The sequence below is a fragment of the Musa acuminata genome, chromosome BXJ3-3 (assembly GCF_036884655.1).
Source record: "Musa acuminata AAA Group cultivar baxijiao chromosome BXJ3-3, Cavendish_Baxijiao_AAA, whole genome shotgun sequence".
In the NCBI taxonomy this organism is placed as follows: Eukaryota; Viridiplantae; Streptophyta; class Magnoliopsida; order Zingiberales; family Musaceae; genus Musa; species Musa acuminata.
Genome location: NC_088351.1, coordinates 3146253 through 3172911, shown reverse-complemented (window position 1 = coordinate 3172911; position 26659 = coordinate 3146253). Strand labels below are relative to the sequence as shown.

The following is a 26659-nucleotide window of genomic DNA, read 5'->3' as shown; positions in this document are numbered from 1 at the left end:
TGGTGACTTAGATATCTCTAAAACCCAAGTTATTAATCCAAAACTGATGAGTAATCCAAAAAAAATTTCTCATCCCTCTGTATTGAAGTTCCTCGTACAAAAAAAGTTATTAATCGAAAGCGTATGATTCTAAGGTTAGTTTTGGTTGACATATATATTCATTAATTATCCTTTGTTGTATTCGTGCTTATAATTGCATAAAACAAAAATTATAATGCGCATCCGGGGAATCGAACCCCGGTCAGTACCGTGGGAGGGTACTATGATACCACTACACCAGATGCGCTCGTTTAGTGTTGTCACATGTGGCATCTTAATTATCCAATAATAAAAGCCCTTCAGGGCCCTTAAGCCATATATTAGAAAGAACGCCTATCTGTTTAGTCGCACATCCGCCATAGTATCATATTGCAGATCTGCTCATGTTCTCTTGCGGCCGAAGTCTCCACTTATGTTCGTTCTTCTAGAGAGTCAAAGAAAGGGTGGCTGCACCGTCGTGGAAAAGGTAAGTGAGCGTCTCTCCCCACGACAACGACGGCAAGGCTCGGCTTTCCTGTTCTTCGTGAAGGCCACCTTCGTAAAGCGTCGAGGGCGGCGATGGATGGGAAGCAAAACGAAGATGGAAGTCTAGACGGCGATTCACGCACCTCGCTGCCGTCTCGTACGTATTCAACGAGAAGAGCTTGTCGTCAATTTCCATGCCAGACACATGTAGCGTTACTTCTTCAGATAAAAGCAAGAGACGCACGCAGCACTGAGTCTAGACTGTGGATTTACGAGTGATTTGCTTTTGCTACGATCAGACACTGATATAGACGATACTATTTTGTTCCTGCCACGTAGAAAAACTCACTGCTAAGGAATGAATCGCGTAAGATAACCGAAGTAGACATAAGAAAGCAACAGTCTATTATTTACCATACTCATGGTAGCATATCAATCACTGCTGTAGTGAACTCCAAGTTTAAGTATTTACATGAAAATATCGTTCACTCATAACGGATTTTATTTCAATAAAAACCATCATCTACATATCAGAACATTACACAGAAAGGGAATTAATGCGTGGAATGACTGCCAACCCATTTGCATATGTTACAGAGGCATCTTGAGTTTCTTGCACGCACCATAAATTGATACTTCAAATGAGGAAGGCCCACCCACCTACCCACCCACCCCATTATATTCTTTTCCCTGACGAAGAGCAACATGACAAAGTCCCAAATGCCTTGGCATCCCAATGTCTTTGGGAAAACAGATGAGGACAGACCCCAAAGGCCGAAAGATACACCACAGTCGTTCATTCCCTAAATGCTGCTCCCTTTCCCTTTAAATAATGCTTCCCTCCGCCCTCCAAGCCAATCAAGTTTGCCTTCTCTTTATCGCGGGTGTCCAAAGTATCTTCTTCCCGGAATACCCTCATCCATGCCCACGCAACAAAGTACAGGCCATGGCAGTTGTCGATGATCAGAAGCCGTCGATGTCCGACTCCCACGATTCCCTCTCCTTCCGATACATCCCCATCACCGTCCGGGAAGGACCCAGCGGCCCGGAGCCGTCCCCCGTTCACCGAGCGCTTTCCTCTTCTCCGGAAGCCTTCGAGTTCTTCACCCCCGCCATCGATATGTGCTACGCTGAGGACGTATTCCTCGAGGGGAAGCTTCTTTCTCCCCAGCCCCGTCCACCGCCGCCCAGAACCCTTCCTTTGGTCCACCGGCGGACTGAATCCCTCGACGAGAGCCGCCAGCCCCGAGGTCCCGCGGGGAAGCGGCAAGGGCAAGGGCAAGGGAGGGCAGCGTCGGACCCGGACCCGCCGTCGGCCATGAAACCGCAGCCCAAGTGGCATCTTTTTGTGCTCGCGCCGAAAAGGATGCCTGCGGCCATGGTGATGGAAGACATCAGGAATCGGCAGACAAGGCGGAGATCGCCACCGACGGCGACGGGGTGCAAGAACATGGAGAGAAAAGGCCCGTGGAAGCTTCTCCGGTCGTTGAGCTGTAACGGGGCCCATAGCGTCGCGACAGGTTCGAGACTGGCTCGAACTAAAGCGTGAACCACTCAAATCCGATTCAGACCGGGTCGAATTGCTGAACCCAGACGAGTCGATTAAAATCGTCACGACTCTTATTCACTATAAAAGAGTGATTAGATTGGGATTAATACTGAAACAGTACGGCCACCGTATGATATTTGTACACCTACATGTCACGATAACTCAACCCTAAGTCTTCGAATTGCTATCGGCTGTCATGATCCCAAACAAAACCAATGGCAAGTATAGCTTCTAAATCCACAGAAATCTGTAATGCCGCTAATAAAGAGCGTCTTTGGAACTCCAATGAACTGCTCTCTTTATACATGATGACATACTTTGATCCAGTCACTAAGGAGAAACCAAAATAAATCCCTACGGAGGCCAATGGGACGAGCACGGGAGGGGAGCTCAACCGCCGAAGCCGTAGAGGGTGCGGCCCTGGCGTTTGAGGGCGTAGACGACGTCCATGGCGGTGACGGTCTTGCGGCGGGCGTGCTCGGTGTAGGTGACGGCGTCGCGGATAACGTTCTCGAGGAAGATCTTGAGCACGCCGCGGGTCTCCTCGTAGATGAGCCCGGAGATGCGCTTGACGCCGCCGCGGCGCGCGAGGCGGCGGATGGCCGGCTTGGTGATGCCCTGGATGTTGTCGCGGAGGACCTTGCGGTGGCGCTTCGCCCCGCCCTTCCCCAACCCCTTCCCTCCCTTTCCTCGCCCGGACATCTTGCTCTCGCTGTCTCTTTCCCACGCGCTCCTCACCTTCCTTGATCTGGTGCTGGAGCACGGGAAGGAGAGAGGTTCATTATATCGAGGACTTAGGAAAACGATGGCCGTTGGATGAGTTGTCGATCCGTGAGAAGGCCTTCTTTTTGTTAATAGCCGTGCGATGTGGACATCTAGTATGCCATTGGTTGGAACTGGAATCGGTGGATCGAGCCTGCTTGTTACGGCCCATGGGATCCGATATCCTAATAGAGGATACCCGATCTAAATCGCAAACCAACGGTCTATCTCTCTGGCCCATATTTAAGTGGTTCGGTTCGGATTATCAAATGTTTCTTTCTCCTTGGTGGCTTATGTTTCGTGGTCGATGGTTTGAGCACCTCTCTTTGCTGTCTGCTGAAGCACTTAATCTTGTTTTTATTTGCTACAGTGGTTGACCCGCAGAAATCAATACTATAGTCAGATGTCGATTCTGTGTCTTTAAAGCCAAGTCGATGGAACTCGGTTTCCAAGATCGTGCACGATCCCATGATACATGATCTCCCGGGGAACAGTAGCAGTAATGGACAATGTCCAGCAATGAACAAACCTTCGTGGTGCATCCTGTGATCTGAGTGAAGGAGGCAAACAACATCCCTCGTCCTTAGGGCTCCCTTACACGATACATTTAAAACGTTGCTTCGTGTTCCCAGAGTTGACATCAGCTCTTAGGAGTCAAACCGATCCCCTTAAAGAGTGCAGCAAAGACAGGAGGAAGCAGCTTGCATGAAGACTATATTATTATTGTAAGGCTAAACTCCTCCTCACCGTCGCATTCTCCCATGCATCGTCACGTGCGGGTAGATCGGTCATGTGATCTTGTGGAATTGAAGAACCATGTTTACTCCGAGTCATTGGAAGACAAATTGCTCATCTTCGAGTAATCAGTGAAACACTTCCAACTATAAGACTCCCAACTGTTATCATCTTTCTGGGTTAGCCTGAAAAGTCATGAAGAAGCCTTCCTTGCACTCCTCTCCTTCCACCATTCCTTTCATCCTCCTCTCAGCAGCGCTGGTAGCTTTGATCTTCTTTGTTGTCTACCCGAATGAGTTCCGGCTCCAGTCCATCGTCACCTCCCGGTGCGGCTCCCGGCCGCCCTCCTCCGTCGCCACCTTCATCGAGACTGTGACCCCGAAGCCGGACTTCCGTCTCCTAATGGGCATCCTCTCTCTCCCCGACAGCTACGAGCGCCGCCACCTCATGCGAAACGTTTACGCCCTCCAATCCAACATCACTAATGCCCAGATCGACGTCCGCTTCGTCTTCTGCAACCTGACCAAGGAGGAGCAGCGAGTGCTGGTGGCCATGGAGATCGTGCTCTACGACGACATCATCATCCTCGACTGCGGCGAGAACATGGACCACGGCAAGACCTACGCTTACTTCTCCAGCCTGCCGAAGATGCTCGAGGGCAGCAACGGCGGCGACCGGCCTTACGACTACGTCATGAAGGTGGACGACGACACCTACTTCCGGCTTCATAACCTGGCAGAATCACTCAGGAAGATGCCTCGGGAGGACGTCTACTATGGGTTGATCAATCCCTGTTGGATCCCGCAACATAAAACCAACTACATGACCGGAATGGGATATCTATTATCCTGGGACTTGGTGGAATGGATCGCGACGTCGGAGTTGCCCAGAAAGCACCAGGTTGGGCCGGAGGACTTCCAGACCGGGCTATGGATGAGAGAAGGAGGCCGAGGTAAGAAGTTCAACATGGAGCCGGCGATGTACGACTACATGGAGGAGCCGCGGACGTGCCACCGCCACGAGTTCATCCCGGACACCATCGCGGTCCACAAGCTCAAGAGCCACCTGAGGTGGGCGCGGACCCTTAATTACTTCAACGTCACTGCGGGGTTGAAGCCCTCTAAGCTGTATCATATTCCTTGAAGGGCTTCCCTTCTATCTTGCCTTCTTCTCTCGGTCATCAATGATTCTTTTTTCCCACACGACTTGCTCTGCTCAGCCATGCAACGATCGATGGAGATCCATATTAGACATTGTCAACTGCAAGATACTGTAACAGTCAGTTCTCCGTCGGAAATCTAATAGCAGTCATCTCATGCGTTGGAAGTGATTCAATATTCCTAACTAAAATATGTGTTGGAAGTGAAAAGGAATGATGATATGGAAGATTTTAGGGAAAAAGTAGCACAATAGGAGGTGTATTATTTTATTTAATGCATAGCACAAATCGATTTAGGTAGGTGATAGAGGTCATTGGGATTGTGGCATCCCATATGGATCTGCTGGAACGTATCAATTAGCGACAGATCGGGACCTAAAATATTGTTCGAAATCTGATGCTGGCTGCCATAATCGTGCCACGAATTACGATTCTACTTAACATGAAAACATTACCATTTACGCGACTTATTCGAACCATATAAATGGCGTCTTCGTAGATGTCTTGGATGCTCAAATGGATTGCCGGAGTTACATACTGTGCTGTTATTATTATATTCCCTTTAATTCAACTTTCCAATTAAGAGATGAGAATCCATCGCTGCGAGTTGACTCACTTTGTTTGACTTTTATTTACGGCCCACCGATGAGGAGATGGAATTATCTAATGCAAGAGGCAATGGACATATGTATCTACCGATTTTAGCCATATAACTACAAAAAGAAGACCTTAACCTTCTCAGCAATCGAAGGAAGAAGGGTTCGGTCAATAACCGTTCCAAGTCGTAGCCGCACACGAGAACCGAGGCCACCTTCTTCTTCCTTACAAGTCAAGAGCCCACGTGATCACCATCTCTTCAGATCTGTCCTAGTAATCCGTGTGAGATCTCTTCAACTCTTTCTCTCTCAAACTTTGCCTTTACTCCGCTTCGATTCACACGTTTTTGATACACGACGGTCAAATATGGCTTTGTACCCAATCTGAAGCTTTTCTTTTTTCTCTTCTTCTACGGCTTATGAGATCCGTTGTGGCCTTGCACCTAACATGAAATCTCTTCTTCTTCTCCTTGCATCCCTTGTCGCATCCGATTCCAACTCAATGTTTTAACTTATTTCTTTATATACAATATTATTGGGTCGCAGTTTGGGTGGGCAGACGATACGACTATTAAGTCTTCGCCTTGTGCTGCTCTGTGACAGAAACCCACCCCCCCCCCCCCCTCCCCCCTCCCCCCGCCCTTGAGGCTTGAGCGATCACCATCCACATCACAGCAGCCATGAAACCCTCCTTGCACAAGCCACCTCCTAAAACTGTTGGTATCGTCTTCCTCGCTCTCGCCCTCCTGGCTTTCATATACCTCGTTATCTACCCGAAGGAGTTCGAGCTCCAGTCGTTCGTCACCGCGTGCCGCTCTTCGTCCGCCGCTGCCGTCACCCATTTCACCGAGCCCGTCACGGTGAAGCCTGACTTCCGCCTCCTCATCGGCGTCCTCTCCCGCGCAGATCTGTACGAGCGCCGCCACCTTCTCCGCCTCGTCTACTCCCTCCAGACCAACCTCACCGCCCACGTCGACGTCCGCTTCGTCTTCTGCAACCTGACCAAGGAGGACCAGCGCGTGCTGATCGCCCTGGAGATCATGCGCTACAACGACATCATCATCCTCGACTGCAACGAGAACATGAACGATGGCAAGACGTACACGTACTTCTCCAGCATTCCCAAGCTGTTCAACGGCGCCGATGGCGACGACCAGCCCTACGACTTCATCCTCAAGGCGGACGACGACATCTACTTCCGGCTCCCCAAATTGATCGAGTCGCTGAACAAGATGCCGAGGGAGGACTTGTACTATGGCTTTGTGATCCCCTGCGACAGCATGGATCCGTTCCACGAGTACATGTCGGGGATGGGGTACCTGCTCTCCTGGGACTTGGTGGAGTGGATATCGACGTCGGAGATCGCCAAGAACAACACCGTCGGCGCCGAGGACATGATGACCGGGAAATGGCTGAGGGAAGGGAACAAGGGAAAGAACAGGTACAACACCAAGTACGCCATGTACGACTTCCCCATCCCGGTGCCCATCGACACCTGCTCGCACGAGTTCATGCCGGACACCATCGCCGTGCACCGGCTGAAGGATCACCTCAAGTGGGCGAGAACCCTCAAGTATTTGAACGTCACCGACGGCCTGAAGCCATCCAAATTCTACCACATCGATTGAAGGAAAAGCTTGCAACCTATTATTTGATTTGTTTCTCTCTGTTTCCCTTTTTTTCGCTTTGGCCATTCTCTTGCTCGATCGCTTCATCCTCAGTTTACCATATGAAAGCAACCTATCGCTGGACATATACGATTATCGAGGAGACCAACTCCATCTTAACGCGTCAATGAGCTTAAAATATTGCAGCAAAATCTAGTTGCAGTGCATGCAAATTCCGATGCCCGGAGACGAGACCATAGTATTTAGCCCTCGAGTTGACGCTGTTCATCCGGAGATGCATGCTTGTATTCCCGTACAGAGTGACTCGTCTAGCAACCCGTTTGGGTTCCATGTTATACGATCCACTCGTTGGACTTTGTTGGAATCCCATCTCGAGGTTGTCTACAAAAACGAGATGACGCTTCTCTCAAGAGACATGTGGTCGTAGGAATGGCTCGAGACGGATATCGACGAGCTACACCGAAACGGAGGAGAGTGAGACAGATGGGATACTGAGGACACGCCACCAAAGTAGGCCATTAATGGCCCTGGGACATGCAGGAAACAACCTTCCGTCGAGCCCGAAGTTTTGCTGGTTGAAACAGGAAGCCGAAAAGGATGACAAAAAGAGTGGGAGAAAGATATCGTAATGTCTGCAGCAGATCTTTACCACTGTACACTCCACCAAATTGTGTGAATGCTCCATAATCTTCATCAAAAGCTGAAGTAGCAGGTAGCAGAGGAAGAGCTTCAAGACTTGACAGATGATGAGCAAAAGAGGAGAAAGGCCAAGTGATCTCACCAAAAAGCCTGAGACCCTTGCCTCAACAGAGGACACCACCACCATGGTTTTCTTCTTTTTGATTTGATTTAGAGTACACCATCCGAATTCCATACTTATCACTGCAAGCTCACATGCATACATCGCCATCAACTTCTACACAGTAAATCTCTAACCCATCCTCTCTCCTCTTTGGCCACTTGTTAGATCTCTGAAATAATTTGAAGTCCTTTTGGACGGAGGAGGTGGAAGGCACCTCTATATAATCCCCGTCCCACACAAGGAAGACTCCCCATCACTTCCCTCCCCCCGCACTCTTAAAGGCATGTTCAATATCTCTGCCATTTGCCAACTAGTAGAGAACTCTGTCTTCTTCTTCTTTTCTACCGCTTTCATCCCTTTCCTCTTAAGCTGAATTGATACATCTCCGCAAAAGAAGAGAGAAAAAGAACAGTACTATAGAACGACAGAGTAGGAGAACACTAAACCAGAGGAGAACCTCTTCTCCCCTGTTCCCTGAATTCCGTTCAATACTTACTTGAGTGGGAAGAAGAAAGCATTCTTCAGGGTTCCACTACAAGAAAGATAAGATGGAGTTTTGGGCATTTCTTGCCTCTCTCATGGGGGTGTTCGCCTTCTTCCAGAGCCTTATCAACATCGTATTCCCTCCCGACCTCCGTTTCGCATCCGCCAAGTTCCTCTACCGCCTCTGCCACTGCTTCTCTTCCTCCTGCTACTTCGACATCACTGAGATCGACGGCGTCAACACCAACGAGCTCTACAACGCCGTCCAGATCTACCTCAGCGGCTCTGCTTCCGTCGCCGCCTCCCGCCTCAGCGTCTCCCGGCCCCTCAACTCCTCCGCCTTCACCTTCGGCCTCGCCAGCAACGACCGCCTTGTCGACACCTTCGGTGGCGCCACCGCCACGTGGGAACACGTGGTCACCCAGCGCCAGGCCCAGGCCTTCTCGTGGCGCCCCCTTCCCGATGAGAAACGTGGGTTCACGCTCATGATCAAGAAGAAGGACAAGCCCCTCATCCTCCAGGCCTACCTCCAACACATTATGGACACGGCCACCCTGCTCCGCCGCAGTAACCAGGACCGGCTACTGTACACCAATTCGCGCGGCGGCGCCATGGACTCCCGCGTTCACCCGTGGGAGTCTGTGCCGTTCAAGCACCCAAGCACGTTCGAGACCCTCGCCATGGACCCGATCAAGAAAGAGGCGATCATGGCCGACCTCAAGGACTTCGCGGAGAGGGAGGTCTTTTACCAGAGGACGGGGCGTGCATGGAAGAGAGGCTACTTGCTGTACGGCCCACCGGGCACTGGCAAGTCGAGCATGATCGCCGCTATGGCGAATTATCTCAACTACGACGTCTTTGACCTCGAGCTCACCGAGGTGCATACCAATTCGGAGCTTCGTAAGCTTCTGATGAAGACGACTTCGAAGTCGATCATTGTCATCGAGGACATAGATTGCTCGATCAATCTGACCAACCGTAGTTCCGGCTGGAAGAAGGCAATGCCCCTTTATGACTCTACCTTCGGCTCGGATGACGCCAATGCTGCGAAGACGATAACTTTGTCCGGGCTGCTGAATTTTACCGACGGGTTGTGGTCGTGCTGCGGGAACGAGAGGATCTTCGTGTTCACCACGAACCATATCGAAAAGCTTGACCCGGCGCTCCTCAGGTCGGGGAGGATGGACATGCATATCTGCATGAGCTATTGCTCCTACGAAGCGTTAAAGACGCTGATGCAGAATTATCTGTCACCGGAGGATGTCGAGCTGGAACACGAGGGGAAGAATGCAGAGCTACTGAAGGAACTGGAAGAGGTGATTAATGGTGTCGACATAACCCCAGCAGATGTCAGCGAGATTCTAATAAAGAACCGGCGACGAAAGAAGCTTGAGGCCATGGCGGAGGTGTTGGAGGTACTCAAGAACAGAGCAAAGAACAAGGGAAGAGGAGGAGGATCTCTGAAGGCCTTCGAGAAGGAGAACGAGGAGGAAGAGCAGGAGAAGCGGGCATTAGGGAGCCCAAAGGAAGGTAAGGAAGCAGCAAATCGGTGCAATGGGGAGAACGAAGAGTAGGAACGTGTATTAGCCTTCCATCATTGCTTTTATCTTTCTCTTTCTTTGAAGTTATCAGTGTCAACTGAGCATGTAAACTGTACTCTTCTTGAACATGTAGGTTCCTATTGTTTGGATCAACTTGCATGAGCAAGCAAGCATTGTTTGTCGATGTCCACATTCAACTACACGCTTTGTAGCCTGTATTCCCATTTTACATGACTGAGCTCTCTCATTGAGCTTCCAACTACTGCAAAATGGAGGATGATGACAAGTCGCGTATGGAAGGCAGCATCATATCTTGCGGTACGATGGTCGAAACCTAATGGTTTGTCTTATAAGAGACAGCGCGAGCGACTGAAGGATAAAAATGCCACAAAAGAGAATTGGTAAGGGAAAGCTGCCAGCCAGCAACGATGGATTACCGAGAGATACGTGATGGATAATGCATATCTTTGTGTGAGAAACAGTGTCGATCGAATCCCTCTGCTGAATGCGGACAAAGAAGTCCTTGCAACTCTTTCAGAGCCTGAGGAGGAGATTCTTCTCCCCCCTAGTGGGACTCATCCTCTTCCTCCCACCACCTAAAACGATGCCCCAGAATTAGTTGGGACTTCCTGCAGTCAAATCATTTCTCTGCAACAGCTCTCTCTCTCTCTCTCTCTCTCTCTCTCTCTCTCTCTCTCTCTCACACACACACACACATTGCTTGAAAGGGAGATGCCTATATTCTTATATGTGCGATCACAAGCTTAAGAACATGCAATGGAGACTATGATGTGCTGCTTGGACACGATCACCGGTTGAAAGACATGGGATGAGGAGTTGAATGGAACAGGCATCAACCATGGTCCTGCTACAGCTGATGGCAGTGGACCCATGTTTGATGACCACAAAGGAGGTGATCAGCTGGAAGCATGCAAGATATATATTGGATGCCAATCATCAACCTTTAGGTCCTTTTGACCCCACCGCCCCTTATGAACCCATCTCATCATTCCAACTGGATTCCCACTTTGTCAACCTTTTCAAGATCTAAATGGATTGCCCCCCAAGAGGATCCAAAGTTGGTTAACCCTCTCTCTGGGGATTCATTAGATACGTTCCTCTGCATTTAGACGGACTCTTCCATACTAACTGGAACCACTTTTAGAAGTGATTCACATGACAACTTAAACTAGTACTAGAAATAAGTCTGACGTGACTAATACTAGAGTTAGTCGCATGATACACAAAATTGATCTTAAATATTATATTATCTTTTCGTTTGTGAGTATGCATCTCAATAATTGCCAGCCGAAATCAAGTGGGTTCCCCAAGGCTCGTGATGGACTACATTTTGATGGGCCTGCAATTTATGGGGGCCTGCAGCTCATTGTCATAGATCCAACAAGCGTATCAGTATGGATCTCGGAGCCACACCCGATAACGAGTTAATACTAACGTTTGCATCCACAAGCTTATCGGATTCGGGCTTTGGTGGATTCTGTTGATATATATATATACGGTGTGGTTTGAATCCCATCTCAGTCTCGCCCTCTCCTTTCAAGAAGCGGTTTCGGCATACCCTTCGGAAGAGATCAGATCTGGGATGGGACGAAGGAGGAAGAGGGTGAAATGGAGGCTGTCGGTCCGCCCCGCCCCGGGCCGATTCCCTTGCTGGCGCCAGTAGGGTAAGCTTCACTCTCTTCGAGGTCGATTGATCTCAACCTTAATCCTCGATCTTTAGCGGTTCTCGTGATATCTTCCCTTCTTCGTTTGTGATGTCATTTTGATAGCGTCGATCGGAGCCCTAACCCCCTTCTCAGTTGTTCTCTCCACTCGTGATCTTCTTCTTCCCTTCTTTGATTTGATGTGTGTCTTTCAAGAAGCGGCTTCGCCATCACCTTTAGGCGAGACCAGATCCGGTTGCGGGATGGAGGAGGATGAGGTTGAAACGGAGGCTACCGCCCGGGCCGATCCCCTTCCCAGCACCAATTGTATAGAATCCATTCTCTTGTAGGTCGATTGTCTCTATCCTAATCTTCGAACTTTAGCAGTTGTCGTGATTTCTCCCCCTTCTCCTCGTTCTTGATTTCGGAAGTCATTTTGATGGCGTGGATCAAAATCTTAACCCCCATCTTTCTTGTTCTTTCTTCTGGCGATCGCCTTCTTTCCTTCTTTGTGTCTCTTTCTGTTTCTTGATTTGCGATGCTTCTCTAGTGGCGTAGGCTAAAATCGCGGGGTGGAATCATGGGGAACGATCGGATCGGATGTGCCCGCGTCGTCTGCGACGGTGGGGATGTGTTCATGACATGTAATTATTATCCACCTGGAAATTACATCGTAGAGAGGCCGTATTAGTGATGTAAAAAAGCACTTGGAATCTTGGTTTAGGTGGCCATACCCCGTTGATGTATGCGCGTAATAAGGTCATTTGGTCACGTCGGCATAACATCGATAACACCGACAAGCGGGTTGATTAAGCTCCACGGGTGAGTTTCGACATGAAAATTAATTTGATGAATGAAAATTGATTTGATAAATCATTATTTCGCATCTTTAAATTTGATGCATGATTTCACGACCACAATAATGATACTCGTCGCCTGCCTCGTCGAAACCCTCGTAGCCCTAACCGGACCCCAACCGCCGATGGCCCACGTTTTGGATCATCGAGCTGTAGGGATGGCGGCAACTTGATCAGGTGCATTCTCTCTTTCCCAATCTTGATGTGGATCTGTTGTGTTTTCTTGGGTTCTTTATGGTTCTGAGATGTTATCGGGGGTGTTCTTCAGTTGTCTTTTTCGCCGCCTTCTTAAGGCCCCCAACGGTAGATGGTCCACGTTTTGGATCATCAAGCTGTAGCGATGGCGACTACTTAATCAGGTGAGGTGCGTCCTCTCTTCCCAATCTTGATGTGGATCTGGTTGTGTTTTCTCGAGTTCTTTATGGTTGTTGGGGCTGTTCTTGAGTTCTTGTGTTTTCGCCGCCCTCTAAGGGCCCCCAACCGGATCCCAACCATATGTAGCGATGGCGGCTACTTGATCAGGTGCATTCTCTCTTCCCAATCTTGTGTGGATCTGGTTGTGTTTTCTTAGGTTCTTTATGGTGCTGAGATGTTATTGAGGCTGTTATCTAAGGAAGTGGCGGTTGCCATGAAATGCATAATTAATGATCATTTGCTCTTGTTTACATCAGCCAAAGCGAGTGTAACCTACTACGCCATGCCGGTGAGTACCAAATTATGCCTCGACTGTCACCAAGATATTGGTATATTATGTGGATTTATGCCAGCTTATCATGTCTTGTGTATGCATCTTTACAGAGTCCGTGCAACAAAATATAGACTGCTACTAGGTAGAATCATGATTGCTCAAGGCATGCCAAACCTTGCAAATGATCATGACAACATTTACGATTTAGTTGTTTGATATTTGCTGCAGAGAAACAAATGAGAGCTTTGGAGTAATGTTGGAATTTGGAAGAAGATACTATATTCATTTATGAATATATATTATTTATTAATGTAAAATGATAACTGAAGTTTATTCCACAGTGATCAGCATTACAAAGTAAATGAAAGATATAAACGCTGATCTTATTGCTAGCAAACTAGAGTTTATCTTTGAAATTAAATCTTCATTCTTTTAATTAAAGGCTATCATGGCTGGTTGTTTACATAATATACAATTGAATTTATGATCAACACCATAAATGCTCATCTTAGGTAGGATGCCCATCCAACGCAGTCTGGCAACCAAGTTGTTGGAATTGTTGGAATGGTGGATGCTTAATTTGATCCCTGCAGTACTGCAGGCAAATGATCTTTGTCAGTCTATATACTTCGATTAGCAAATAATCTGCTTATAACTGACAAATGAGATGACTATTCTTCCAGCATTTCGAATATAATACTCTCTGTAGCAAATTGAGGTACATGATGGAAAGATGATTAAACTATTTTTGGTCGAACCATATTGGGTAACAGATAACCATTAGCATTTGTGATTCAGAAAACCTCACCTAAAAAACACACAACACCTATTAACTTCCTTTCACTTGTTAAGAGTTGAACTTATGAGTGCTTGGGTCTGGTTTAATGAATTAAAGAAACATTTTTCTAGTTTCCTAGGAATATTTCCATTCCCTTCTTATGTGGGTTAAATGTGGCAGTTTTAGTTGTGTGTCTTGACATTCCCCATTGCTCTGTCCTTGCTGGACTATAAAGATCATGGGCTATTCAACATTTGAACGGGGTTATAAACTGCCTATGAACAAGTGGAGAAATGGTTTGCTAATTTCCCACCTTTCCCTTCTTGAACGGGGAATCTATTCTTATCACTTTCGCCCCTTTTCTAGCTTTTAAGGTAGCTGGACTATGAAAATTGTAAATAAGTGATCCTGTCATCGGTCAGAGTTTGAGTTTGGTTTCAACCCAAACCCACCCGGTTGGGATGGGTTCTTTGGTGTATGTATAACTTGAATATTTTTAGATTTTGGTGATGCAAGAAAATATTTGGTTTTGGAGTTTCTCTTTCTATCAGCTTTGATTGTTTGACATCATTCTTTTTTCCAAACAAAATGTAAAAAATCTAATCATCAGTTTGGACTTTAAAATCGTTGAACAAAAATCCTGATAATTTTTTAATTTAGAATTTGTTGAACTCATTAAAATAAATTTCCAATGAATTTGAAAATTATTATTTCAATGAAATTTAAAACTAAATAAAAAGAAACGAAAAAAGAAAAAACGAAAAAAAAAGACATTAACTTCATTAAAAAATTATAAAAATAAAAAATTTCTTATTAAGAAATATATTAAATATTATAATTATGAAATTTAAAGGTAGAAGGAATTGAAATTTTATTTTCAATAATTTTTTAATATTTCCTATGGATCGAATGCTGCAGCATCAAAGCAGCCAGTGACGGGACCTCGTATAAAACGCGAATCACACCAAGAGAGCTCTCGCTCGTGTAAATGATGAATTGGCGTACGCAAATAACTGATCAATCCTTTCCTCTCACTCCTCCAAGATTTCACGTCTTTGACACTTGAAGAGAACTACAAAGGTCATAGATCTCAAAAATTGATTAAGAGAAGCAAAACAGTGAAAAGGATGAAAATTATGTCATAAAACATATAAATGCAACCTTTGGCTTAAATATCATACGAGGTGTCAAATCGTACAATGATGAAAACGAGTAACGGCACAATGACGTATATACAAATTGTCACTGAGAACAACTAAACGAATCTTTTCGGTACAACATTACAGATATTCAAGAACGTAGGGAGGCAAAATTCGTGTAACCAAGATGTCTTTTAAACTTAATGACTTAAGAAACAACATCATTTATTATTTAAGATCATCATCATTTATACTTTGACCATCAAAGCCACTATTTAAGAAAATGCCACTATTTTTCAAGGAAAAGACATGAGCAATTTGAGTCATTCACTGGATAATCTAAGTGCCATCATACCCTTTTCAATTGATATGCGTTGCTCTTCATTAAGTCAGTTATCCTTTCGACATGTGCAACCACTAGTAAAGTTTTTTTTTCCCCTCATTATTCTCATTGATGCTGCCTCCAATGATTATTCACGAATGAAGTTATTATTTATATCGATCTTTTATAACAATATTAGACAACAATCTCAACATCTTCATCTCCATCTCATTTTATGTTAATGTCACAGACGAATTTCTAGATACTTAAAATTTCAGATCCATAAAACATAAATAGCCTTACAACTAATTTACAAAAAAATTCTTTTACATAAGTTGCTTCTTTGGTTGGTCTCTTAATAGAACAGAGTAAGAACTGTCTTATAAGAGTTCTTTATTGAATATATATTCTTTTTTCTAATATTAACAGACTAAATCCCCAGGAACTATATAATATGCATTTCTTAGGGCTAAGCCAAAAATGATACACATCTTCATCCCTTTTTCTATATTTACAGTTGCTGCTTTGGTTGGTCTCTTAATAGAACAGAATAAGAACTACATATTTTTTTTTCTTATTTTTATTTTTCTTATGTAATTATTTTCCTTTTTTTTTCTTATATATAACTCAACAACAGTTTCTAGCATTGAGATCCCTATTTTGATTAAATTGATATTGAAATATCCTTTGAAATTCATACACAACGTCAAAACCAAACACTGTAAAAAAAAAAACAAGTTATTGGCAAAAACTGAACTGCAGAAAAGAGACGGGAAATAGCTATATACCATGTACCATATCCCTTTAAATTCATATTACATGCTAAGAAGAACCTATTTAAAAAACACATTGAAGAAACCAGCTAAAAAAACTCCATTTGATTCAGGTTAATGTTGTCGGTCAAATCATTTGATTCCATTAAAGTGTATGTGCAAACAGTGTTAGCATATGCCAGCTCGACAACTAATGACCTATATATACAAAATTGAGGGAATGCAAATTTATTTGTAATATGCTGTGTCCACAATCCACAAGTAACATTACATCAACATTCTGCTTATTTATCAAATCTAGCAAGTCTTGAAGCAAATTATATGATACCAGTCAAGATAACATATGAAACAAGGCACCTCAATCATCAAAACAGAAGAATAACAACATCATACAATTGGATGGTCACTAGCCTTGGTAAGATTTTTCTTAGTCAAGCTGATCAACTATTAATAGTACTCAAGAGGTGTATCAGATATATATATATATATATATGAAAAGTATATATGATCGATAGGTTGTTCATATGTTGCGCTAATGATAGCAAGGAAGAAACACGTCTCTCTAATATTGATTTCGTGAACATAAAGAACTTATTACAACTATCCTAATCGTTAAGTCTTCCAATTCTATGGAGCACATTAGACCTTTCCTATTCATGATTGGGAAGTCTTCTTTATAAAACATGACTCCATAATAGCATCATAATAATAGATTACCAAGCGATAAAACTACAAAGCTACAATTACCTTCAACAAAATCCCGTAGGAGACTCACCAGCACAGCCATCCGATTTGGGCATCTCTTCAAACACCTGGCGTGCAGAATTCACGTCCCAGCAACAGATGCAGGCCTCCGTGAAGAACAGCAGTGTTTGGTTTGCCATGGCGTTTCTTGGCGACCTCCACTTCCTCGAAGAATATCCCCCAATAACATATCAGAACCATAAAGAGCTCGAGAATATACAACCAGATCAGAACCACAGCAAGATTGGGAAGAGAGGACGCACCTGATCAAGCAGTCGCCATCGCTACAGCTCAATGATCCAAAACGTATGCCATCTGCGGTTGGAGGCCTCTAGAAGGCGGCGAAAACACAAGAACTAAAGAACACCACCAATAACATCTCAGAACCAGAAAGAACCCAAGAAAACACAACAGATCCACATCAAGATTGGGGAAGAGAGAAAGCACCTGATCAAGTAGCCGCTATCCCTACAGCTCGATGATCCAAAACGTGGGCCATCTGAGGTTGGGGGCCTTTAGAATGCGTCGAACGCAATACTTAAAGAACAGCCCCAATAACATCGCAGAACCATAAAGCACCCAAGAAAACAACAACAGATCCACATCTAGATTGGGAGAGACAATGCACCTGATCAAGTAGCCACCACCCCTACGGCTCGATGATCCAAACACTTGGGCCCATCTGCGGTTCGGGCCACGAGGGTTTCAACCAGGCCTTTAGAAGGCGACGAATCTCGTACCGTTTCACGATCACCTCCACTTCGTGGAAGACCTGCTCCCAAGAACATCTCAAAACCGCAAAGAACCCGACTAAACCCCCATCAAGAAACGGGACGAAAAAGCTCACCTGATCGAGCAACCGCGCAGCGAGATATAGATATCTACGATCAGCAACGGGAGCCATCGGAGGCTAGGGATTCGAGTGTCGGGAGGTGTTCAGCCAACCATACCGTTTCTTGCGACCTCCATGGCCACCACCGTCGTCAGGGCTCGACGATCCGACACGTGAGGCATCGGAGAACGGTCCTCGAGTTCGCTAAGGAGGAGGAGGACGAGGTGCGGCGAAGAGGGAAAACGGTGGCTTCTTGAGAGGAGATGGAAGTTCAACGCCGAAGCGATGCACTGGAAGCAATAAATAGGCTTGGCGCCCGAGGGATTATGTTCTCCCCGTGTATTTGCACGTATGTATGTACGTATGCAAGCATATATATATATATATATATATATATATATATATATATATATATATATATATATATATATATATATATATATATATATATATATATATATATGATGTGCACTGCACATGTTGACACGGAGCCATTGCCACATCAAACGATACGACACGTGTCGACCTGGACTTGATTATGATTGGAATTCGAAGAGTCGTTCGTCACTCTGTTGTTTTATTGGATCAATTAATTGGTGAGGTAATGATCTTGGAATTCAATAATCACACATTATTCATACTGTAAACACACAATTAAGAGTTTAATTTAATTTCAGGCAGAAGGAAATCCAGTAGCGAAGCGAAGTTTTTGGTGGAGGTCCCGCCGGGCGCCACCGCTTTGTTGGCCATCTGCTTCAGCTCCGCCGCTCGCGCCCTCAACCTCTTCCCCTCTTCTCCTCTCAGCAACGCGTCCAAAGCCTTGAACACCCCGTCCTTCGTCATCGCCTCGCCTTCGAACCCGATGCCGTTCCCCCACGCGAGCATCATCGACCTGGCGATCATCCGGTGGTCCCCGAAGAGCGGCCGGCAGGCCATCGGCACACCGGCGACGATCCCCTCCAGCACCGAGTTCCACCCGCAGTGCGTCAGGAACGCTCCGACCGCCGGGTGATCCAGCACCGCCAGCTGCGGCGCCCAGCCCACCACCATCCCCCTCTCCTTGGTCCGCTCCAAGAACCCCGGCGGCAGGCACTCCCGAGCCGTCTCCTTCAGTGACCAGATGAAGGGGACGCCGCTCGCCTCTAAGCCCTCCGCCAGCTGGGCCAGCTCGGCGGGCGGCGGGGTCATGATGGAGCCGAAGCTGACGTATGCCACCGCATCGGGGCGGTGTCGGTCGAGCCAAGGGAGGCAGCGGTTCGGATCGGGTGCGGGCGCGGAGGGCGGGGCCAGGATGTGGAAGGGGCCGATGATGAAGGGCTTGGAAAATACCGTGGCCAAGCTCTCCTCGATGGCGGGTTCAAGGCCTGGAATGGTGTTGAAGGCGATGGCCGCGGCTTTGGGGAGCCTGTCGGCCATGCGGTGGAGGAGGACGGAGAAGGGGGAGTCGAGTGGGCCGGTGACGACACCTTCGGGGAGATCGCGGACTCGATGCACGGAGAGGCCGGGGATGAAGTCGAGGAGATCCTCCTCGCGGCCAGCTAAAGCTGCACACGAACAGAACCATCGTACCACATACATAAACACAGCACGTATAGTAACGGAGGAGATGTGCCTGCCAACCTTGGTCGCCAACCCCGAGCTTTCGGCGGAGCAAATCGGTGTGGAGATGGGCGGACATCGCCGCGGTGCCGCCCGGGCACAGCGGGACCCACGGCACCCTCATCTCCTCGGCCACCTCCTCGGACATCCACACGAACGAGTCGCTCACGACGCAAATCACCGGCGCGCCGCCTGCGCCCGCCACCGCCGCCGCCATCCCCTCCTTCAGGTTCCCCGGCGTCGCCTCCAGGAACAGGCCGATCAGCTCGAGGACTTCCCGCGGCGGCGGAGATCCGTCAGGGACGCCGTCGGCGACGGGGACGAAACGGAGGTTCGGGGTATCGTCGGCAGCGGGGAGGGAAGCGAGGGCCCGAGCGGTGGCGAGGAAGGAGACGACGGCGGAGGGGGCAGCGGCGGCGACGGCGCGTGCGACGGGGAAGATGGCTCCCGGGTGGGAACCGAATGGGAATGCAACGAAGGCTACGTGCTGCTTGGATGCAGGGGATCCCATGGGGGGCACTGCGGCTGGTCGAGGAGGAGGGCGAGGTACGGATGTTTATAGAGGGAAGTGCAGGTGGTAGAGGAAGACGTGTTGTTGAGCGGCCGTCATAAAAGGTCCATAAGTGAGCTCTCGCCGGTGCCCGGTCTCACCTAATTCCACGGCTACAGAGGCGACGTGTCATCATCTTATGACAAAATGTTCTTACGAAGATGATTAGATTTATTATTCGAATCACGACAATAATTGGACGGTTAGGTGGCGGACAACCATCAAGGGGTCACGCTGTCATTGTCGGAACAAGTCAACCAGTCACGGACACATGTCCATATTTATTAGGCGCATACATCAACATTACGATTCCAAGTGCTTTTTTACATCACTAATACGGCCTCTCTCCGATGTAATTTCCAGGTGGATAATAATTGCACGTCATGAACACACCCCCACCGTCGCAGACGACGCGGGAGCATCCGAGGCGACGTGTGTCCTTCCAAACCATTTGGGTGTAGTGGCCGCAGATCCGGCCCGGGGCGCAGGCGTTGGCGGCGTACGAGTAGTCCCGCTCCTCCCCGGCCCAATTCCGGACCGCGTCCAAAGGCCCCCACCCCGAGCCGGAACCCCAGAAGATGTTCTCGCCGAGCTGGAAGCCGCCGTCGGGGAACGAGTGCTGCAGCCGGCAGTCGCCCTTCCGTTGGGTGGCCCACCACCGGGCGTAGGACTCGAGGGTTGGGTCCCAGGCCAGGGGAAGCTCCCAGTGGGTAGCCCGAACCATGTTGTGGGCGTAGAGGAATTGGACGGCCTCCGCCCAGCATCCCCAGCACAGCGTCTTCGTTATGTTGTAGATGGTTTCGTTGATGGGGGAAGCCAGCAATGGCGAGGAGGCGTACGAGGGGCTCGTCGAAACGTGGAGGAAGAGGAGGAGAAGCGTAAGACTGCTCATGGCGAGGGAAAGAGGAGGACGAGGAGAGACGGCTATAATGGAGATAGCGAGGACGGCTATAAAGTGCGGCCGTGCGACTGTTGCTCTCGTGACTTTGGGAATGAGCAAAGCAAAATTACCTTTTGCTGCCCCATTTTTCACTCGCAATCCTGACTGAGGAAGCCATTCGATTGGACAATGGCGTCGTCCCCACAATGGGTCCCAGTTTCCCTCCAGTCATATCGTTTCGTTGCTGGGACCCGACAAATTGAGAGGGGAGTAACAAAAGCATTCCTCGGATCCCTCCCGTGATTGCTATGTGCTTTGTTCCCCTGGACGGGTCATGTGACCATCTCCTGATTGAGGTGGCATCACGAGGGAAGTATGCATATAGTTGACATTGTGGACTCAGAATCGAACAGTATGGGTCGAGACGATGAATGCAGTAAAAGGGTTTCTGACCCAAGACATTGCCATGGGGAATGTAGTTGCATGTGAAGAAGGTGTCGCCGGTGCTGCACGTCACCAGGGCGCAGCCGAGATGGGTGCTCCGCCTCCACACCAACTGGGTGTAACGCAGGCTGCTTGGCACGAGTCGTAGTCGTGTAGAACCACATGAATGGAGTTAGTGAATGCGATGGACGTAGTTGGGCCGACACGACACCCCCCCCCCCAGTAATTGCGAAGTCAGGCGTTGATGAAACCATAGCATGACAATACGATAACGAGCCTATTTATTTCGTGTTATATAAGCCGAAGAGAATGTACACATGACGCCACTGGACTTCACATGGTCCCATGTGAGCGACTGGAAGTATCACTGGTAGGAAGAGATCGTACATAGCCATTAATTACCACCTTTAGTACTGTTCCTCCAATCTGTTTTCAGAGTACATATCCATATGCCCTGTTGCGCTGCATATTTATACTGCTAGTAGACAAAACCTATAGCTTGATTGCTGTTCTGACATCAAATTTTGTGTGTTATTTATGGAGCTTTTAAGTCGATCGCGAACATTAATCTGTCACATTGCAATATGGTAAGTAACTTTTTCGGTCGTGACCTCGGGATCGACGTGACCGGTTCAGGGCTCCAAATGGCTAGGATCAGACGTGGGATGTTGTGATGGCTGATGTAGGGGGTCTGGCTGGAAAATGCGATCGAGTTCTTGCACACAGGTCGGGTCAGTTGCTCGGCCCGACCCCTCCGACGATCAAGTCAGTGATGCGGAGAGGAGTTTTTGAGTGAGATTGTCCCCCCCCTTTTTGCCCGTTGGGAGCCAAGGGTTATTTATAAGTGGGTTTGATGTTACCTGATGTGTCATCCTACCGGAGCAGGGTCGTACCTCTGATGGCGTCTGTCGTCGTCGTGGTCGTCGCGTGGAAGGCCGAACTGTCGCAGGGCATGGGGGATGTCAGTCAGCGCCTTCCCCTGCCTCGGCCGACCATGGGGGGTCAGCCGAGGGGGTTGTTTGGGTACGGTGGGTATGGGAGCCGAGGGGGTTGTTTGGGTACGGTGGGTATGGGTGCGTGTCGTGTCGTCGTTAATGCTCGTTCTGGGGCAGTGTGCCGCACAGGGTGTCTGACGTAAGGGTGTATTACGCCAAATCCGGGGCGTTATGTCATATCAGTTTTTTACCCCTATCACAATCCATGCAGATCCGATTTCAGCCCAAGTCCACCATGGCAACCGGAAGCCAGCAAGAGAACATTACTGGGCCGATGAAGAAGAGGATAGTGCAAAGAAGGAGGAGAAAGGTGTTCAACTAGAGACTAAGGTAGAAACTGCTACCAACATTGGATTCGGGAATTAAATTGCTGATCACCTGAACAAAATAGTTTAACATCTTTGACCTCAAACTAATTTCCTATGTCGAATATCCACCACAAGTGCTCCGAATTCAATCTCAGGAGATGTGTTTGGCGGCCCTAAGATTAGATTCATCGATAATATAGCTAGAAGCCAGCCATCACTCTGTCCTTTTCACTGGTTACCAAAGAGGTTTAACATGGAAAGGAAAGGAAGGCTTGTGCTGCATCGTCCCCTTCCTTCCTTCCTTCCAACTCACTTGATGTGAATAGAGACCGGTGCAGAGCTGCTGCTGCTGCTGACATGAGCTCTCTATCACATGCATCCCATTGGGAGTGCCAAGCATTGTACTCCTCCTCACATGCATCCCATTAATGGTGTTCCTTTTCCTCATCAGCACAATCTCGCTTTCCGGCCACGGCATATGTCTCCCGTAATGGAGAGCTCTCGCTGCTCCCCCCGACCTCCGTTCCGTCCTTCAATGCGCCACTCATTTATTCATTCTCGACGACAAGGAAATCTATAACTCCAACGACCAAATCCATACGCCCAGATACAGAGGGGGGAGGAGGAAATGGGCGGCAGAGCTCAAATCTTAACACATGGAAGAAAAAGAAGATGGACAGAAATGGTGGATTAATTTCCACATCAACTCGCTCCCACCACCACCACCACCACCACATCAGGAAGAACAAGAACAGAATGGAACGATGAAGAAAACAGAACCATCCATCTTGATCTAAACAAAGTCGCCAACACGTTTGGAGGAATCCATGTCTTATGAACTCGAGATCAAAGAAGAAAAGGTAACGAAAAGCTAGCTTCAAATCGAAAACAGGATAAAAGACACACCTATCCCATTTCCCGCACCGGCGAGCTCGCGCTTCTCATATCCAGTCCGATCAAACAGCGAGGAAGGTCGGGAAAGACTGGCACCGGTTCGGTTGCCCACGCCCATTGAGCTCTCTCCTTTCGGCATTCATCGTTCGATGTATCCGAACTGGGATTAGGGGTGGGCGGAGGATGTCAAGGGGGAGGGCTGGTTGTTGACGATGAACGGGTGCTGGAGGAGCTGCACCGCGGTGAGGCGACGCGCCGGTTCCTTCTGGAGGCAGTAAGAGATGAAGCTCCGGAACTCGCGGGAGGCGGTGGATGGCGCCTCCGGCGGATCAGCGTAGCAGATGGCGCACATGAGAGACGCCCAATCCCCCTGCCGGCCGAGGTTCTCGCCGAAGGGGAAGCGGCCGAGGTAAAACTCGAGGATGCTGAGGCCGAAGCTCCAGATGTCGCCGGCGTAGCCGTCGTAGATACCGTGGTTGAGGTCGGTGTTGATCCGTTCCGGGCTCATGTACGCGATGGTGCCGACGGAGGAGTTGCAGGGGTCCATGGTCTGCGCCAGGATTCGGCTGACGCCGAAGTCGGCGATCTTGACGCGGCGGCCAGAGTCGATGAGAAGGTTGGAGGGCTTGATGTCGCGGTGGACGATCCTCCTCCGGTGGAGATAGGCGAGCCCAGCGAGGACCTGGCGAGCGACGTCGGCGAGGAAGGACTCGGATGTGATGCGGCGGCCTTCGAGGGAGCCGCCGTCCATAAACTCGAGCAGGATCTGGATCTCGCCGCCGTGGTCATACATGGCGTGGCACCGGACCACGAAGGGGTTGTCAGCGGTGCGGAGGATCTCGATCTCGCGCAGGATCTGGCGGCGGACGGCGTCCTCGTGGTTGCCGTAGATGACCTTGAGGGCGTAGTGACGCCCGGTGAGGCGGTGGCGGACCATCCACACGGTGCCGCCGCTCCCGCTGCCCATTCGTCGTAGCCGCTCGAGGTCGGACAAGCTCGGCGGCTGGGAGGAGGAGGAGGAGGAAGGGGGGCCGAGAGTGGGCTCCGCCGACGGGGCGCCGACAGTGGACGGGTTGGAGGGCGGCGGGAGGGGGAGGGGCACGGCTAGAGAGGGGTCACGCTGGGGGAGGGGGAGGGTTAGGTCTGGCCGGCGGCGTGGCCTGCTCGGGATGCCGGGATGACCCGGCCGGACGGGTGCCGGCCCGGGTCTCATGGCCGCTTATAATCAAGAAGAGGAGAAGAGCACACACTTTATAACGATAGAATCGGAGAGAGAGAGAGAAAGAGAGCGTGGTGGGCGGTGGGTAAGGAGGAAGAGAGGAAAGGATTGAATGATTGAGAGAGGGTGGGTTTAGATTTGTGATTTCTTTGTTCTGTATTGTATTGCAAGGAGGCGGCTAGAGAGAATAGAAGCGGAGGCTGTCATTTTCTTATTAGATTGAGTTGGGTGTGAAGCAATGAGAGAAAGGGGAGGAGGAGAGATTTCAGAAATTAGATGGGTGTGGCGGTAATTGGAAAGGAGAGAAGAAATGGGGGAGTGAGGTGCCAAAAGGAACGATGGAAGTTAGAGGTCATCTTGCCGTCACATTATTCTATTATTTTTTTTTCCATTTTTCTACAACTCAAAAATCGATATAAACAATTGTCAACCTTCTATTTTTTCTAAATTTCTGATAGTTTTATCTTGCCATTAGAATAAGCTTAAATATTTTTTAAAAAAATTAAAGATAATCTGTTATCAACTAAGTTAATTGATACATTCAAATAATTATATTTTTTTTTTCAATTGACTAATCAATCTATCACTTACACTATCGGAAAGTAACAAATAAACAGGACAACAAGTTACGAGAAACTTTTCATTTCATTCTAATTAATGTCCAATTGTCCTTGTCTTAGCCATCCGATGGAGTTTAGTTATCTTCCAATCTTTCAATAAATTACAATCTCACATTACACATAACTTGGAAATAGACTAATTTTTTTTGTCTATCTATAAGAGTAAAAGAGATAATGCCAAACGGCCTCCGACCTCCTTTGGCGTAGTAATAAATAGATCAATATACATATATATAATGAAGAAAATGCTAATACGACAGGTTCAGCCAAAGTAAGCCTGCTGGCACCTTTCTTTCTTAAATTTCCAATGATCTTAATTTTATTTATTTGAGAGATAAAAATTATGAGAAATAAAAAATAGCCTGGGAAATAAAGCTCAAGTTGTCATCCGTAATCTAATCCTCATATGCCTAATATTGCTTTAAGAAAGTCGATGCAGGAATTCAGCTTCTTTTTGTAAAGAAGACATGGGAGAGAAAATAGTCGGTGTGAATTGATCCAAAAGGAAAACGTATCCAACTTGATGCTTGATTATCCAACCATACATGTGCTGTGCATCACATGCATCTTAAAAGAATTGGGCCAAACGGCACAAGAAAAAAGTCAATGGAGATGGCACAGCTAGAGGGCCTTGTGTGGTAGAAGGTGCACATTGTGTTTTTGTCTTCATAGATATGGGATTTTTGGGTCATATCCCATGTAGACATCATGTATCCAAATCACCCAATCGGATCAGTATAATATTAATCATCTGGTCGTGTCAACGATGTTATTAGTTGTTATTACCTATCAGTCTGACCAATCATTCCAACAACAGTTCATCTAAAAATATTTACTAGTACTCCCAAATAAGTATGATCAATTATATAGAAATTTTAACAGAGAAGATAACTTAGAACAATATTTTAACGAAAGAAAACAAAGTATTACTAAATGCATGTCTGTTGGCATAAAGCTTAAGCTTATGCATGTGCTAGAGTCTTATTTAGATTCAACACTGGATCCAATTGACTTTTGACCATCGTCAGCTGAACTATGAAGTAGGAGCAGTCGAAATATAACCGAGGACAAATCTAAGTAGTACCTACTGTTGCACACCTTTATGCCGTATCCCACGAATCAGTACGATTCGATCATGCACGGTCCTCAGGGCAAGGGAGGTCGGGTTAGAGGGTTAGCTCTTGAGCTTTCGTTGCACATTTCGTGGGATTCAAATTATCTTGCTTGCATCAGGTTCCTGTACAATAAGTTGATATCGGGAAAAAGAATTTTCGATTCGATCCCTATGATGTTTAAGTTAGCAGGTGATCTTGTAATATCAAGGGTATAAGTGTTGTTAATGTCCACCGTTATCTTGTTCAGTGTGATCGTTCGCGATCGACCTGTATGTTTCCGACGACATGACTCAATACATCCAAAGCTCTGTTGCACAATGTCAACCCGTATGGTTCCGAGCGACACAGAGTCATTGATGCACTTTACCAAGTCAGCTTCTCTCCACTAGTCACGTGTCAGGTCATTCCACGTCGGCTCATGGCCATCAGTAGTCGCTCTATGACAGCTACGGGAACCTTTCCTATCACCTACCACCAAC

The 26659-nt window shown here is 47.8% G+C and overlaps 7 protein-coding genes, 2 long non-coding RNA genes and 1 other non-coding gene across 15 annotated transcripts; 4 read left to right on the top strand and 6 right to left on the bottom strand.

Moving 5' to 3' along the window:
* Nucleotides 1–215: 215 nt before the first annotated feature.
* TRNAG-CCC (transfer RNA glycine (anticodon CCC)) lies at nt 216–286 on the bottom strand. The gene has a single exon. It is a non-coding gene; the product is annotated as a tRNA-Gly (tRNA).
* A 2013-nt stretch (nt 287–2299) lies between these two features.
* Nucleotides 2300–2795, bottom strand: LOC103976889 (histone H4). Its single transcript, XM_009392233.3, has one exon. It carries the CDS (start codon nt 2753–2755, stop codon nt 2444–2446), a length of 312 nt encoding a protein of 103 aa, XP_009390508.1. The 5' UTR covers nt 2756–2795; the 3' UTR covers nt 2300–2443.
* Nucleotides 2796–3699: 904 nt separating this feature from the next.
* Nucleotides 3700–5073, top strand: LOC135632778 (beta-1,3-galactosyltransferase pvg3-like). The gene has a single exon (XM_065141549.1). The coding sequence runs from the start codon at nt 3746–3748 to the stop codon at nt 4691–4693; it is 948 nt and encodes a 315-aa protein (XP_064997621.1). The 5' UTR covers nt 3700–3745; the 3' UTR covers nt 4694–5073.
* Nucleotides 5074–5922: 849 nt separating this feature from the next.
* Nucleotides 5923–6960, top strand: LOC103976892 (beta-1,3-galactosyltransferase pvg3). The gene has a single exon (XM_009392235.3). The coding sequence runs from the start codon at nt 5986–5988 to the stop codon at nt 6931–6933; it is 948 nt and encodes a 315-aa protein (XP_009390510.2). The 5' UTR covers nt 5923–5985; the 3' UTR covers nt 6934–6960.
* A 283-nt stretch (nt 6961–7243) lies between these two features.
* On the top strand, nt 7244–9880 carry LOC135634341 (AAA-ATPase At5g57480-like). Its single transcript, XM_065144753.1, has one exon. The coding sequence runs from the start codon at nt 8284–8286 to the stop codon at nt 9790–9792; it is 1509 nt and encodes a 502-aa protein (XP_065000825.1). The 5' UTR covers nt 7244–8283; the 3' UTR covers nt 9793–9880.
* Nucleotides 9881–11316: 1436 nt separating this feature from the next.
* On the top strand, nt 11317–13308 carry LOC135634346 (uncharacterized). Of its 5 annotated transcripts, none has more exons than XR_010495304.1 (5): nt 11317–11444; nt 11974–12067; nt 12148–12245; nt 12383–12457; nt 12549–13193. It is a non-coding gene; the product is annotated as an uncharacterized LOC135634346 (long non-coding RNA). The 5 variants fall into 5 exon arrangements; XR_010495302.1 differs by adding an exon at nt 13197–13308 and having other exon boundaries at nt 11322–11444; nt 12148–12457; nt 12549–13110; XR_010495303.1 differs by having other exon boundaries at nt 11322–11444; nt 12148–12457; nt 12549–12983; nt 13079–13281.
* A 119-nt stretch (nt 13309–13427) lies between these two features.
* Nucleotides 13428–17815, bottom strand: LOC135634345 (uncharacterized). Of its 2 annotated transcripts, XR_010495299.1 has the most exons (5): nt 17572–17815; nt 17172–17496; nt 16988–17080; nt 16728–16885; nt 13428–13563 (listed from the first exon to the last, which is right to left on the bottom strand). It is a non-coding gene; the product is annotated as an uncharacterized LOC135634345 (long non-coding RNA). The 2 variants fall into 2 exon arrangements; XR_010495298.1 differs by lacking the exon at nt 13428–13563 and having other exon boundaries at nt 16522–16885.
* Nucleotides 17816–18120: 305 nt separating this feature from the next.
* On the bottom strand, nt 18121–19803 carry LOC135634342 (myricetin 3-O-rhamnosyltransferase UGT77B2-like). Its single transcript, XM_065144754.1, has 2 exons — nt 19177–19803; nt 18121–19100 (listed from the first exon to the last, which is right to left on the bottom strand). Exons 1-2 carry the CDS (start codon nt 19664–19666, stop codon nt 18211–18213), a joined length of 1380 nt encoding a protein of 459 aa, XP_065000826.1. The 5' UTR covers nt 19667–19803; the 3' UTR covers nt 18121–18210.
* Nucleotides 19804–19945: 142 nt separating this feature from the next.
* LOC103976894 (pathogenesis-related protein PR-1) lies at nt 19946–20766 on the bottom strand. The gene has a single exon (XM_009392236.3). The coding sequence runs from the start codon at nt 20595–20597 to the stop codon at nt 20037–20039; it is 561 nt and encodes a 186-aa protein (XP_009390511.2). The 5' UTR covers nt 20598–20766; the 3' UTR covers nt 19946–20036.
* A 2331-nt stretch (nt 20767–23097) lies between these two features.
* Nucleotides 23098–24649, bottom strand: LOC135634343 (mitogen-activated protein kinase kinase 5-like). Its single transcript, XM_065144755.1, has one exon. The coding sequence runs from the start codon at nt 24437–24439 to the stop codon at nt 23393–23395; it is 1047 nt and encodes a 348-aa protein (XP_065000827.1). The 5' UTR covers nt 24440–24649; the 3' UTR covers nt 23098–23392.
* Between the last annotated feature and the right edge of the window lie 2010 nt (nt 24650–26659).

Coding starts and splice junctions, on each gene's coding strand:
- LOC103976889 (XM_009392233.3), bottom strand. CDS start 2,755: ATGTCCGGGCGAGGAAAGGGAGGGAAGGGGTTGGGGAAGGGCGGGGCG.
- LOC135634342 (XM_065144754.1), bottom strand. CDS start 19,666: ATGGGATCCCCTGCATCCAAGCAGCACGTAGCCTTCGTTGCATTCCCA. Junction 19,101..19,176: donor GCTCGGGGTTGGCGACCAAG/GTTGGCAGGCAC, acceptor GTTCGTGTGCAG/CTTTAGCTGGCCGCGAGGAG.
- LOC135632778 (XM_065141549.1), top strand. CDS start 3,746: ATGAAGAAGCCTTCCTTGCACTCCTCTCCTTCCACCATTCCTTTCATC.
- LOC135634343 (XM_065144755.1), bottom strand. CDS start 24,439: ATGAGACCCGGGCCGGCACCCGTCCGGCCGGGTCATCCCGGCATCCCG.
- LOC103976894 (XM_009392236.3), bottom strand. CDS start 20,597: ATGAGCAGTCTTACGCTTCTCCTCCTCTTCCTCCACGTTTCGACGAGC.
- LOC103976892 (XM_009392235.3), top strand. CDS start 5,986: ATGAAACCCTCCTTGCACAAGCCACCTCCTAAAACTGTTGGTATCGTC.
- LOC135634341 (XM_065144753.1), top strand. CDS start 8,284: ATGGAGTTTTGGGCATTTCTTGCCTCTCTCATGGGGGTGTTCGCCTTC.